This window comes from Pteropus vampyrus, unplaced genomic scaffold (assembly GCF_000151845.1).
Source record: "Pteropus vampyrus isolate Shadow unplaced genomic scaffold, Pvam_2.0 Scaffold41, whole genome shotgun sequence".
NCBI classification, from domain to species: domain Eukaryota; kingdom Metazoa; phylum Chordata; class Mammalia; order Chiroptera; family Pteropodidae; genus Pteropus; species Pteropus vampyrus.
Genome location: NW_011888822.1, coordinates 2764001 through 2778520, shown reverse-complemented (window position 1 = coordinate 2778520; position 14520 = coordinate 2764001). Strand labels below are relative to the sequence as shown.

Below are 14520 nucleotides of genomic sequence, written 5' to 3'. Positions count from 1 at the left end.
CAAGTTATTTACAAATATTTCAAGATTGAAGACGTTCATGAATATGCAATCATTTTGCACGCCCAAGAAATCTATAGCTCCATAATGATGTAACCAGCATTAACAAAGTAAGCAGAGCCAAAATGTTTCCCCAGAATATTTAGCAGAATGCACAGTTCAAAAAAAAAAATTCCAAAATGATCTGATCAGATCACTTAAAACGTTCAGAAGTAAGCAAAATCTAAAATAATAATCAAGGGGCAAAGAAATGGTCTTAAGTTGAGAAAAGAGTTAATATGTACAAAATTGGAAAGTCTCTAAAAGATTAACCCAAGAATAAACTCATCTTCAGACAAGAGGCAAAACAAGTGAAATGGGACACAACCTAGCCCCACAAACACTCCAGCATACAGACCACATTTCTCTATTTTGAAATGAAAGACACGACACTGTTTCCAAAGGCAGAGTGACATCATTAATAGTGTAATAGGTTAAGGACAACATTTATTACATAATGATAGTTTAGAATTGTAGGTTCCTAATAAAATTATGGTGCCATGATTAATCACATGGACTCTTAGCTCAAAATTAGAAAAAAAAACAAACAAAAAAACCCATGCCAGCTTTAGAGCTATTTTACTCTACAAGGTTCAAACCACAGCCTTGTAAAAGTCGCAGCATGTGTTGAGTCATTAAAAAATGCTTTTATATAAACAATTTATTATTTTTTTCCTGCAAAGTGCTCAACTGTAACATCCAAGCTAATGCCATACAGTCTCAGAAACCAGTCTGCCTGCTACTCCCATGGCTGGATGCGGCAAAAATCCAGCAGAGCTCAGTATGATAATTGTGGCAATATATGACTCACTAGTCTCTCCAACTTCCTTCTTTATCCAAAGAAGTCTAATCACAACCCTCTGGGTTTCCAGGCACTACCAGTAACATCATGAAACTGCTGGACAGCCAGATACACACACACACACTGTACTGACAACCATCCGCCACCCAGATAACACATTATAATCTTTTTTACTCAAGATAAATGAAACTGAGGGGTCATACATCTTTTTTTCTCAATATTAAGATGAATGTAAGGCCATGACTAATTAGAAGTCCTAATAGTTTTCCTTTTATATAGTTTTTCTATTAAATTTCTTTCAACACAAGCCAGATAATTATAAAATTGCTCTGTCTAGCAGAAGGCTAAGCAATTAGGACATCATCATAGACCTGAGCTGCTCAATTTCTATGTGGAAAGATCCTGTGTTATAAGAAGACATCCATCTGCAAGATGTTATTTCCACTTAAACATCTGAGTTTCATTAACGAATGCAGAGAATATTAGCAGTGTTATGGACCAGGCACTTTCTATGCCTTTTCTTGTACATGTATTAACATGTACTGTTTTCATACTCATCTTACAGTTGAGAGAACAAGGTCAGAAAGATTAACTGAAGGCTGGAGTATGGCAGCGAAAGCTGGCCACGGACTTAAGGTAAAGAGTGTTCCGACTCAGAGAGAACAGATGTTGTCTGGGTCAGACTGAGTGGGAAGTCACTGGCATTCCACTGAGGCATTCACTGAGCACCTAGGACTCAGCCAGATATTAGGGAGAGGGTCTCTGCTCACGGGCAATATTTGCATCAGAGAAATGATGAACATGAAAAAGTGAGTGCCAGAACAGTGTGTAATTGAGTGGCGAAGACTCAAGGGCCATAAAAGGGATGGATTTGATGACTTAGGTGAGAATAGATGTCGCTGATGTAGTGTTGATGGGGGAGAAATATAAAAAGAGATGAGCTGGAATCCAAGTGAAGATGTTTTCACTAACCACAAGTTAGATGGGAGATTGTTAAGGTATGATGAAAATGGTGTAATGATGGAGTTGGTATAACGAGAAGAGAGCCACCATTTATTAAGCCCTAACTGGTTGCCAGGGACTGTGCTAAATACTTTCCAACCGTTTATCTTAAAACTACTAGGAAAAGTGGACATTGTTACCCTCACATTACACATATAGACACTGAGGCAACTTGTCTTAAGCAACACAATGACTAAGTGGCAGAGCTGAGATTTGAATCCCGGTGTTCTGAACCCAAAGCCTGTGCTCCAATGCACTGTATACACTACCTGTCTTCATTCTCAAAGATCCACAGTTTCACGGAAAAACAAGGAATTTGAGTATCTCAGTGAATCTGATAAAATGTTACCTTATAATTTTGTGCCAAAAATTTTACCTAAAGAATTTTCACTTACCAAGGTTTAAATTAGGCAAAAATGGGACCACTACTGTTATCACTAAACCACCCCATTATAAGATGTTTGATATAGTCCGTTGCAAATCAACACCTGAAAAGTGGGCTTGTTGTTATTAAACATTATTCATACTTTGTCCTGGGATTTTAGCCTTTGTGGTTGGAATTAAATACTGTACGTAACATAACTTTCATTTTTGCCAATCCACAACAAAACGTCTCTATGTACAACTTCTGATGAAGCCTGATATTAATCTCTGGTTTTTAGGTACCAAAAGCAGAACATTAGAAGTGGGAGAACGTCAAATGAGAAGTAAGTATCAAAGCTGAGAGATTCCAAGGAGCAAAGAAGGAACTGAATAATGTTGGCCTCAAATGCAACACTGCAGGAAATAAGGAAAAATGCATTTAAACGTAAACAAAAATTGTTTCTGAAATATGCGGTTATGTCTGTTGTACCTGCATCATCAGAACCATCATAGGGAAATCACCCATACTTGGTCTGTGCTTCTAACCAGCTTGTATATGCTAAATGTGCTATCTGTTAATCTTAAGGACTAAATGACATCTAAACAAAAATGGAAAAAACCTGGCTTTGTCTGCAATTTTTGGTTTGCTATTTCAAAGGAAAAATTGGCAGCTGAGGCTCTCCCTGAACAGCCACCACAGGGAGGCATTGCAGAGGGCCCGGCCCAGTACATCGTTCTGTTCTAAGGTCTACTGTTAACTCAGTAAAACTGTGTAGCTGTTATTCTATCAGCCGTTGGTGATGGACGCTTCCTGTGTATCAGGCACCCAGCATCAATGGTGTGAAGGTTAAAACCACAGTCGGACTGCCTGGTGGTATGACGTCACCTCTCTGTGACTCCCTTTCCTCATCTGTGAAACGGGAATAGTAGTAGCGGTACCTGATGCACAGAGTGTTATGAAAAGTAAACTAGAAAACATAAGTACCTGTAAGAGTGCTTGGCATTTAGTAAATGTGTAATAACTGTGATTTACTATGAGGTGCTAACTGCTTTACATGTATGACCCTATGATCTAGGGGCTGTCAGTACTTCCATTTTATAGATGGGAAAACTGGCTAAGAGAGACCAAGTAGCTTGGCCTCTCAATTGGTGTCATTATCAAGTGGTGGGGCCAGGCTGACTCCAAGCTGGCTTCTTCCACCTTATATGACCTCTGTAAACCTTAAATCGAACATACATGGTCAGAGAGGACAGAGGACCATATGATACATTTCAAAGAAACTTTCCAACAAAAATGGATGAAATGAATCACTTTGGCTTTGAGAGTAAGCGTCGTCAGTTACCTGGAAAACCCACACTGGTCTTCGGGGTCACCTTGATGATGCTAGGTAAATTAAGTGTTATTTACCTTCCTGCCACAATGCTTAGCTGCTTGGGTTGACTGGCTTAAGGTTTGTTTAAAAAATATCCCTGCTTGCTTACTTGGGCAGTGTGCGGGTACATGTATAATTACCATTAAGATTCCAAAGGGCCTTAAGTCACTCACTTTGCAACCAATCTCTGTAAAATTCACTTACCCCGTAGCAGTTCCCTCAACACTATTCCACATTTCAACCAAATCTGTCCGTGGGCATGGAGAACCTATAAAGCCCCAGCACAAGACGTGGCTAAAGTCAATCCTGCTCAGACCTTCCCCCGCTCCCAACCCCCCAGTCCCCTGACTGCGCTGTTATCAAGTACTGTCAACCACTCCTCTAGTGGACAGGCCTCAATTATAGGAACGCAGTTCCCTCCTTGTCTGCCCTCAGCCTCCAAGGCCAAGCTCAGGGTACTCTCTGCACTTGATAATACCCCTGTGTCGACTTAGGAAGATAAAGCAAATGTGGAATAAAAGGTTATTGAGATTTTAGTTCCTGAGTTAGAACACAACAAATAGATTTTTGTCCAGACTCTTAGGATGCAAGGAGTGTTGTGAAGATTGGAACATTTTATTTCCTGCCATAAAGAGAAATATCTTTTCATTTATGACACAATGAAATCAATAAAGAAAGGGCTTCATTATAGTCAAAAGACCAATGAATCTCCTTTGGAGATAATCTCTGTATAAATAAAATATGCCAACAAGGTTGGTTTAATCCCAAGGGTTTTAAGCTGCATGTTTAAAACCCTTTTTATATGCTGGCACCCTGCTGAAGCCAGTGACCTTCAAATTATTAAGAGGTATTTTAACTGCTAGAAAGGCAGGAATCATTTCTGGATTTCTAAACTACTAGTGAGCAGCGCCATTTTGTTTTGTAATGCTCTTATTAGAAAGTTAAATTTTCTAATTTTCAGAGAAAAGCATTAATATGAACATTTGTATTTGACAATCTGCACATTTGAAAAAGAGCATATTCAATATGCTTTATAAATGGGTTAATTTCACGAGCTAAGTTGATTTAAAAAAGCTATAATGAAAGTCTAAAAGAATGAGTAATATAATACAGTGAATATAATTTGTAGGTGATATATGTACATAAGGCTTCATTGATAACTGCAGTGAAAATATTATTCAAGTTTGTTTCAAGAGAATACTTCTAGGTTGAAAACGCTAGATCTTTAAAAGTACTTGTAGATGTTCAGAATAATATGGATCTTAAAGGACAGAAATTTGTGGCTACTGCAGTATCTTAAAAGATGGAAAACTTATGAGGGGAGTGACAGCTAGGTTACTATATTCAATTATGCTTTATCCTCACACGCTAAAACTGGGAAACCAGTAACCATGTAACATTGAATTATGAAAAACCGTTAGTGAAAGGCAAGAGTTAAAGCCCCTTTCATTCTTCTGCAGAAGCCACAGCTTAATTTACCTGGGGGAAGTGAGGAGGGGGAAGGGAACACTTTTCCTATATATCGTACAGGCACAGCAATGCAAAATTTTTGTGACAAAAGAATTGATGTCACTTCTCTAGTGAGTGGAACCCCACCTCAAAAGCACATCTTTTATGGTGGATAAATACCTTGTATTATGAATTCTTTCTAATGTGGCTAACTAACCTTTGTCACCATATTTAGTCTTAAGCATATGTACATTTTACATGAGTATAGGTGAGACCAGGAAAAACAGTCTTCATTTTTACAAGACTGTGTTGCTATACTAAACCAGAAGAACATCCCGAAGATTCTAAGTTCCTAAATTTGATAAAATTAGTAAAACTGATTAACTCAAAATTCCTGAAAAATACCTATGAACTGCTGTCTCCAAGAGCATTTGCCTATTTTATATTACTTTTCTAAAGTCAGCATAACTTACTAATTCTACGTATGCTTTGGGATTTAAAGATCAGAACTATGTTTTTTATGAATTTTAACCATAGTAAAATCATCCAAAAGTTGATTTAGTGTCTAAATTTATTCAACATGTTTATAAATTGCTCCCTAAGTCATTAAGTCACACAGGCCTATTTTCGCACAGGGAATAGAAGTATTGGTGGGTTGAGAGGCTTTTGCATAGGAAGGAAGAGAAAGAAAAGACAGGTGAACGAAGGTAAGAGGAGAGATTTTTTTGATATGGGAGAAACTTCAACAGAAGAATGATGAAACACTCTCCAGGAAGATGAAAGAGAGTTTAACATAGAAGCAAATGGTCAGTGCTAGTCAAAGAACAACTCAGAAAAAAAACTGAAGAGAATATTCACATTTTGAATTTGAAAATGCCTTGATTTAATGAAGCAAAATCCAAATGAAGAGCCTGAAGACTTGAGATATCAGAACTGTCAGAGGAGCATGCCAAGAGGGGGCAGAGCCATTTCCAAGCATCTGTGCTTTGAAGTCACACACAGAATTCCAATGCTGGCTCTACCACTTATCTATGTAACCTCAGGCAAATCACATAGTGGCTCTGTGACTCACTTTCTTCATCTGTAAAATGGGGATATCATTGCACCAGTCTCTATAGGATTGTAGTGAACATAAACATAAAGCACATAGTTGGTAAATGCTCAATAAATATTAGATGGGGATGATGATGTTTTCTAAAAGAGTTTAAATGTAAAATAAGTTCTAGGAACAGAGTATATACTACACATTTTACCATGCTGAGCCTGAATTTTCAATCTCACCCTGTTGCACGCATTTTTAACTAGTATAATGCTTCAGTTTACTGGCAGTTGTCTGGAAATATCTTTTTTTTTAATCGATTACAGAAAATGAGGAGTTCAAGTGATAAAATAAGTTGATAAATCCGGGGCCCAGTAGTATTATTGGGTTTTGAACAAGGCTAAGAACCACGGAGATCCAGTGGGCAGAATAAGCATTCCATATAAGTTCGATAAATATCCTATTATTTTTAGAAATAAGAACAATTAGATAATTCCCCTAAGGTAAATCATTTAAAATGATCCCAAGGTCTCCATTAAAGAAAAGTTGTGTTAAATTTTAACAAAGTGAAAATAACTCACGATGAATTTTCTTATGCAAGACTCAGTTTGGACTGTAATAATGGAAAGAAACCATAATTTAAAAAATAGATTGTTAAAGTGCTTTATAAATTATAACATTTTACAAATATAACTATTAAATAGAATTGTGGGGTTCTATTTAAGAGAAATAAGAAATTATGATCAAGTTAAAAACTCTTTAAAGAAAGGTCATATAGGGTAACTGCTTCCCAGTTAAGCATGAAATAAGTTTGTCTAGGCATCTCTTCGTAGTTGGAAAAGGCTACGTTACCTACAAAAATCTGAGAAAATCGAGAAAAGGTAGTCTCACTCTTGCTTTCACTAGGTAAGCCCTTTAACAATACACTGCATTACAGCATTTATTCATTTTTACAAATGCGTAACAACTTGTCAAGGGGGTGCATCTACTACGCCAAGTGAGGTACAACTGAGTACTACGGATTTCTTAGTCAGTGGAGAATGTGAAGACATTCTCTTTCCATGTACTTATGCTACTGGTGAGTAAGAATTAGGAGAAAGTCATATTTAAAGAAAACACCTTTGGGTTGTGAGTATTTCACTTGGTCATTAAATAGGTAGCTGGGAAACGAAACAGAAACCATTAAAAAGCATTTCTGTTCTAAGACTCCTGCTCATAGGTGGGGCAAGGCATGTACGACTGATGCACTTTCTGAGGATTCCGGAGAATTGAAAGTCCGAAAGCCCAAGTCCAAGAGTGTGGCACAGCGAGGCACATCCATTGGATGTGGTTCAGTATTAGGGGTACTCTAAACCTGAGAACCCCACAAATGCTCGTTCTCCAGGGCTGCTGGGATGAACAGTACCACAATTTAGGAAGGAAAGCTTCAACAGCTGACACTTTTGGCTTACTTTAGGATTTCCAAAGTGCTTTCACACATATCTCATGTGATCCTTAACACTGCCTCAAGTGCAAGCAGGGCAGACTTCCTGCTCACTTTATAGATTCTGAAAAAATAAGACTCAAGGGGTCAAGTCACTGACCACAGGTTTTATGGTGGGTGCAGGGTGAGATCCCAGGTTTTCTGATTCCTAATCCAGTGGTAAAAGAAAATAATAACTGAAAGAAAGCCCGAGATGTACCTAACCATTTAACCTTTTAAAATAGATTTCAATTGCACAACTACCCAACAGCTGTGTTTGTCAGATGGATTAGTTCAGGAGAGAGAGGTTCCCAGGCATTTTCCAGAAGTCAACACATATTCTAGGTGATGCACGAGGAAAATGATTATACACATGCTATTGCACACATCTGGTAGATCTGACAAAACTACTTATTCCATGCAGATGGAAGACCGATGATTCCTCTCTGCTTCCTCTCTTCTCAGAAGCAAGAATGCAATTTCTTTCACCAAGAATTAAGGACAAGGGTTAGTAGAGAAGGACACAGGGCAACAGAAGACCTGTCCCATCTGTATGGGAATTGTTTCATGGCCATAAAATGATCCAATAAGAACTTAATCAGAGACTTTTCTGCTACCCTCTCATTTCTGTGTGTCAATCTTTAGTGAGAGAAGCTGACCAGATGGGCAGAACATGGTCAATTCTAGCAATATCTAATGACTTAACATACACAGACACACAAAGGGCCAAGTAAGTCCCTAACCATAACTGCACCTAGTGAAGATTTGCAAACAATAGACGCATTCCTTCTCTGTATTGAGAGAATGACTGTACCTCTGAGCTTCCCAGCTATGGCCTTCTAGGAACTTTCGGGAAGGTTTTCTGACATTCATTCATATTCTTCCCTTCCCTCTCCCCATCCCATAGTGTTAAAGAATGCCAAGTATTATTCTAGCATTAAGGAGACACCCATATTCCTTTATGAAGCTCTCATTCTAGTGACGGGACACCACGAAAAAAAAAATAAATACAATATACGGTATATCAGACCACAAAAACTGTTCTGGAGCAGGAGGCAGACAAGTGGGAGGGTGGCTCAGTTGTGTGTGGGAGGTGGCATTACAGTAAAAGCAGTACCTCTGTTTACAAAAGAATAATTAATGTCAAGAGGATGGATAGATATATAAGACAGCTAAAGACAGGACCTTACAAGTACATAATGAAATCCAGAGAGAGAAGTTCAACTCAGGCAAAAACGAAGGGATGCCAAATAAAAAATGGCGGGGGCCATCTTCAAATCCCACTTCCTATCTATCACAACTAAGCTGCTGCTGAACTTCTAAAATAACTACGGCGTTTGCTAGGATTTACTACAGTGCACTCCACTAATCCCTACCCCTAACACTAACCGAGCATTTCATGTTTCTTCTGGAGGACAAGTAAAACATACACCGAACCAAGAACATACCCCTAGACCTCCATACAAAGCATCTTAAGAACAAACTCCCAACTATTTCAGAGTAAGGAATCACAGGAGAAAACTCATACAAAAAAAAAAAAAGTATCACAAATCGTGAATTTAAAAAAAAAACACAAATAGCCTATTAATACGAAAGTTAGTCCAAGTGGATTGCAAATATGTAAGTATGTTTTCCCCTTTTCCTACTGTTACTTCCCTCCTCTGCATGTGAATCTAGACTCTATTAAGTCATAACTATTTGCTCTTCTTAAAGAGGATCTCATTACTTTGCAGATATCTAAAGGAACAAAGATTTCATTAAATTACCCTTAGCTAAGGATCTCTTAAACTGGGCAAGCTTTAAAAGGCTATACAAATAATATTTTGCCATGGCTGTCACATACAACTGAGAACAAAAGAGAAAAACAATTAACCCGCTGGATATAAGAGTAGTGTCTTACTTACCCGGAATAGGAATAATAGGAATACTCTCATTGGGGACCACCCGAGGTGAACTGCTATCTTCCACATAAAAATGAGCTGTCTGAAAACATTTTCTGTGTAGAAAGAAAAACATGCAAATAGTGAGACCAAAGAATTGCACTTTGTTTGAGTTCATCATTTTTCAATTCCTCCTTCACAGATTTTCCCAGCTTTAAATATCACACAGCACTGAATAACAAAGTAACAAGATACAAGAAGGACAACATTCAGCCCACTGGAAGAACCCCAGATACCTGAGGAATGCCCACGGTTTAAATTATACCATACCTATCCTGGTAGTCAGAGGGGAAAGGCTTAGTAACAAACCATTTACATACATGAAAGCTTGGTATGGACAAAGTAAACTTGCTGCACAAACTGCTAATATTTCTAAATTTGACATGTTACGGAGGAATAATCTGCTACTCTAAATCCTCAGCACCAACTTCAACAACCACACCTCAAACCCTCCCAGATGTAGTCATCGAACAGCCCAAGGACACAATAGCACCGCATTGTTAGTGTTTTGCAAAGGCCCCCAAAGCCGCAGACGGCTCTTTAAGGGGGTCAGAGGGCTTCCAAGGGGCAAGCACTCAAAATCAGAGGCCCCTGCCAGAAAATCGGAGATAAGGACCTAAAGCTCTCAAGTGTCACCTGCTTGGTTTGGTTCTGTTTTGTTTTTACCTGTACTTCAGGCAAAGCAGGGAGCAGACACTGGTCATCATAGGACAGGCAGTGAACAGAAACCATCAGCAGCTCACTCGGCCTCTGCCTACTGATGCTGGCCAGCCCTGGGCTTTCTAGCATCCACGTCACTGCTCATTGCAGCCCTAATGAGCTGCCGGAAGCACAGGCTGAATATTTAATGAGGCTGCTCAGCGTGAATGGCTATTGTGACCAGAGAAGGGTCCCTGTTCATCTGGCGGAGGGGCTTCACAATAGCTGGCCCTACTGCTGGGTCTTTTAGCCAAGCAGGCGGCATCCTTCTGGTGCTCTGCGTTCCTGGGATCCATCCCACTCTGGCGTCTCACACTGAGTCCCATTTATATACCACCACAGTTTCGCTTTTTCTATATTCCAACCACTGGAGTAAGTTAACTTTTCTTCAGAGTTGTCTTGCTCATCTAATTGAAAGTATCTTGGGATGGATCTGTTGGGAGTCCCAAGTTTCCATAAAGCCAAAGAAAGGGGCTGAGGGGCTGGAAAAATCAAACAACTCTAAAAAGCAAAGGATATCTCAGTAGAAGTGGGAGGCCTCCAAGTCATGCAGATTATTCCACCTTAGCGCTATACGGAGTATTATAACCACACATAATCAGAAATGATCACGTCACAGTGGGAAGAGTTTTTCTTTAAGCAGTTCCTGTTTTCAGATGGAAGGACGCTCTAACCAATTGTACATTTGGGCACTGCTCTAGAAGCAATCTGGATTGCTGCTCCGTACCATGAGGGGTTCTGAACATAAATCACTCCTGCTCTTGGCACACATCTCACGGGACTGCCCATGCAGAGCGCTGAACAATTATTTGTTTTCCCCTATGAATTGCCTGGAACTGTAATATAAATAATAATACAAGTTTTTATCACTTGTTTAGCTGCCTTTATCTAAATTTGGAAAGAACGTCAGTCAGGCTGACTTAAGCTACAAGGATATGAAATGCACACAATACTTTAGGGGTTCTGGTGGGTAGCCAAACCTTCTACTGAATGTGAAACGATGGAAATCCACATTTAAAAAAAACCATGATGTTGATATTTGATGCCTGTTTCTAAACTGATCAAGTTTTCTATTCTTGAATTCCTCCCTTCGTCCTTTTCTCCTGCTCACCCCCCAAATTTGCATAGATTTCCAGAATGTAACATTTGAGTTAAAACAGAGGTTATAGACTTCACAAATGAGTCAGAACCTTTAACCATCCATGCCATAGCTAAGAAAAACCTGCTTTTGTTGATAGATTGGACTACTCAAGTATTTGACATTGAAAGAAACAGTGTCCAACTGACTAGGTCAGACTTTAAAGGAAAAAAAATCCACGAGAAAACCCCAAGTATTCTATTTTAAGACCAAGATAACTATGGCTATTAAATTTCTAAAATATAAAGCTGTTAGTAAAAATTATTATCATTGGCCAAGGTACTGTTAATGTCAAGTGACTTGAAAAGGATAAACTATATTGTATATTCTTTTTCTGGAAGAAGACTGGCAGACAGTTCACCCAGTTTCTGTTACATGCGGAGACCTAAAGACTCCACATTCTCTTGGAAAAAAGCAGTGTGTATCGAAGCAAATCGCACTCCAGTGCCCCATGTGCTGCTGTTTATAATGGATTTTCCCTGGAGCAAAATAACTCTGATTGCCAGAGAAGAGCACACCACTGGGGCGGAAGGTCAGAAACCCGGGAGACAGCACTCCACACCTGCACCGTGAAGCCCGTCACACACGCTTCCTCCCACATGAAGACTGGGGCGGGCAACTAACTACGGAACTTAGAGGAAATATCTTCCCTAAGAACAAAGGTTTCAATGGACTCAGAAAACATGTATTCAGCACCCACCACACAGCACGGAGTGTGCAGATAACACATTCTCTGCAGTTGCCCAGAAGCCTTCAAACCGTTCCTTGAGCCTAAGAATTCAAGTAATTCAGAAATAGCTATCTATGTAATAATACATGATCTCGACAGAAACATTAAGAAATACAAAAAAAAAAAAAATCCATTAAAATTAACCCAAACCTTTCTCAAAGTGATCATCGATATTAACATTTTGGGATATATTCTTCCACACTTCCTCATTTATTGACTGTTCCTTGATCATTGATGAGGGGCTAGGAGCAGACTGATAAATAAGACAGACATAAGCACCATGAGGTCCCTGCCCCCATGGTGCTTATGTTTTCTCTCTTTCTCCCTCTCCCTCCCTCTCTCTCTCTCTCTCCCCCCCCCCCCCACACACACACACACACACACACACACACACACACACACACACACGTGCGCACCCCACTAATTTAGGTCAAGTAGTGATTATCAACTAGCAGTGCATCTCTCTTTGGTTTGGGGACTTTTAAAAGACCCATGCTGCATGAGCCCCACTCCTGGTGATTCTATCTGAACAGGTCCAAGATGAGGCACAGGCCTCTGTGTTCTAGAAAATCTTCTCTGAGGATTCTGGTGTGCACTGTCCCTGGTAAAGGAGATCTGTGACAAAAGGAAAATGGTTGCTGAGAGTCTACAGTAATGTCACTAGGAAAGCCGCTAAAGAAATAAAACAATCTTCAACGGCAGGTACCATAAAAGTGCTCATAAAAGTAAGACTCTAGAATTTATAGGGCCCATATGGGATAGAAATCAGTGGCTAAGAATTCAAGGATGTTACCATAATCACGTCAAAAACAGAAAGAAAAAACTGTATTGCATATACTTTAAACAGTCTTCTGCTCCTTTCCTGTTAGAACCTCAGCTAGAATCTATTTCCACCTCAGAAATAGGATGGAATTCTCTCAAATGGAGCAAAGTGTTCTGCCACCCATATTGAATAAAAGTCTTTTCTCAGATCACAGAAAAAAAACTTCGATTTCCAAATGGAAGTTTTTCCTCTTGAAGCTACCTTTTATACTGCCTTTTTGAAATGCTCTACTTGCCAGCAAACTATATTTTAGTTTCTATGAGGGAACTGAATTTGTCAATATTTACTTCAATATTAAGTAGTTTATGATGTTCTGATGTTCTGAATTCCAGTGTCCTGACACATCAACAAATTTGAAAACCAATGAATTAGATGGCTTTCTAAAATCCATCCCATGAAGAAAGTACCAAGTCAGAGCTACATCATTCACTGAACACTCCCAGAGAGGAAAAAGAAAGAGACATCCAGTTTGCATAGGAGAATTTTCCCGCAATCCAATCTCAATGGGGATATGAGCCAGAATGAAATGAAAGATGTGAATCTGTTGGTCCCTGAACTGGTAGCACTTCTCACAGGCCTCTCAGAGAGTAAGCGATAAGCATCTCGCCATACTAAACGAGAGTCAGTTGTTTAAAGGTATGCATTTTTTGTACATCACAGCTTCTAAATGCAAGCCAAATGCTCTGGTGCTTGACCAAAGATGGCCAACATATTAAATCTATGTGCATCTCGCAGAAAGTTCTAAGTAGCAAAATTGAAATATGCTTTCTATGTCACTCTCCATTCATTCATTCCTTTTAAGAAAACCATTATGGGCTCCAAATTTTAAGATCTTTAAGAAAGGCCTGACGAAGTCAGGAGGGTCATGTGTGGTATCCTCTCTAATAGTCAAATCAATGTGAATTGTGGCTAGCGGCTCCTTCGTCTCAAGTCTACACCCCATGATCCACGGCCCACACCCACAAAGTACCTGAAGGCCTTGTGGTAGGAGAGTGTGTGTATGGATTAGTCTGCTAAAAAGCCCATGGAAACTATATGTTTATAGTCATGAATATTTGATCTTGGACTGAATCTTCTAAAATTAACTTTTCTTTCTTTCAGATAAGGGAAATATTTTGAAGAGAGAGACTTTTTTTTAAAAATCAAAAATCCTACACTTGAGAATGCACAGCACATGTCAGAGTACATCTTCTAGTCAGGATGCAGTAAATATCGACCAATATCATCAGTAAAGCCATCAATTCCCTGAGCTCCCTATTGAAACACACACACACACACACACACACACACACACACTCTCTGCAGCTGCTCTGACAGTGCTTTATAAGTATCAGTAAATATTCAAGCTGTAGAGGCTTACTATTGAAACAAAATGCAGCAAACTACAAACCTCCGCCCCCCACCCCCCCCATCTCTTCCTTCCAAGAATCTGACACACCCTTAAGGGAGAACTCCCAGAATGACCAAACTTCTGCAGAAAGTTTTCCTTTACCTTGCTCCAGTTTTTCCAGGTAACTGTTTAGATAACCTCTGATATGTCCTAATAATTTTCTTCCTTCTACCTCTTTCTGCTCCCCTGACAAGAATCTGGGAATAATTTAGGTGATCGATAATTTTCAAAAGCAAAGCACTGATCTTGAGCCCGGAAAGACTGAATACTGTAA

General features: G+C 39.3%; 1 protein-coding gene across 1 annotated transcript in view; it reads right to left on the bottom strand.

Annotated features, from left to right (window-relative positions):
* The window catches only part of PTPRG (protein tyrosine phosphatase, receptor type G), a 650284-nt gene that overhangs the window by 40366 nt on the left and 595398 nt on the right, over nucleotides 1–14520 (bottom strand). The window contains exon 15 of the mRNA XM_023529707.1: nucleotides 9431–9522. Within this exon, the coding sequence (XP_023385475.1) occupies nucleotides 9431–9522 (92 nt within the window). The remainder of the gene's footprint in view (nucleotides 1–9430; nucleotides 9523–14520) is intronic.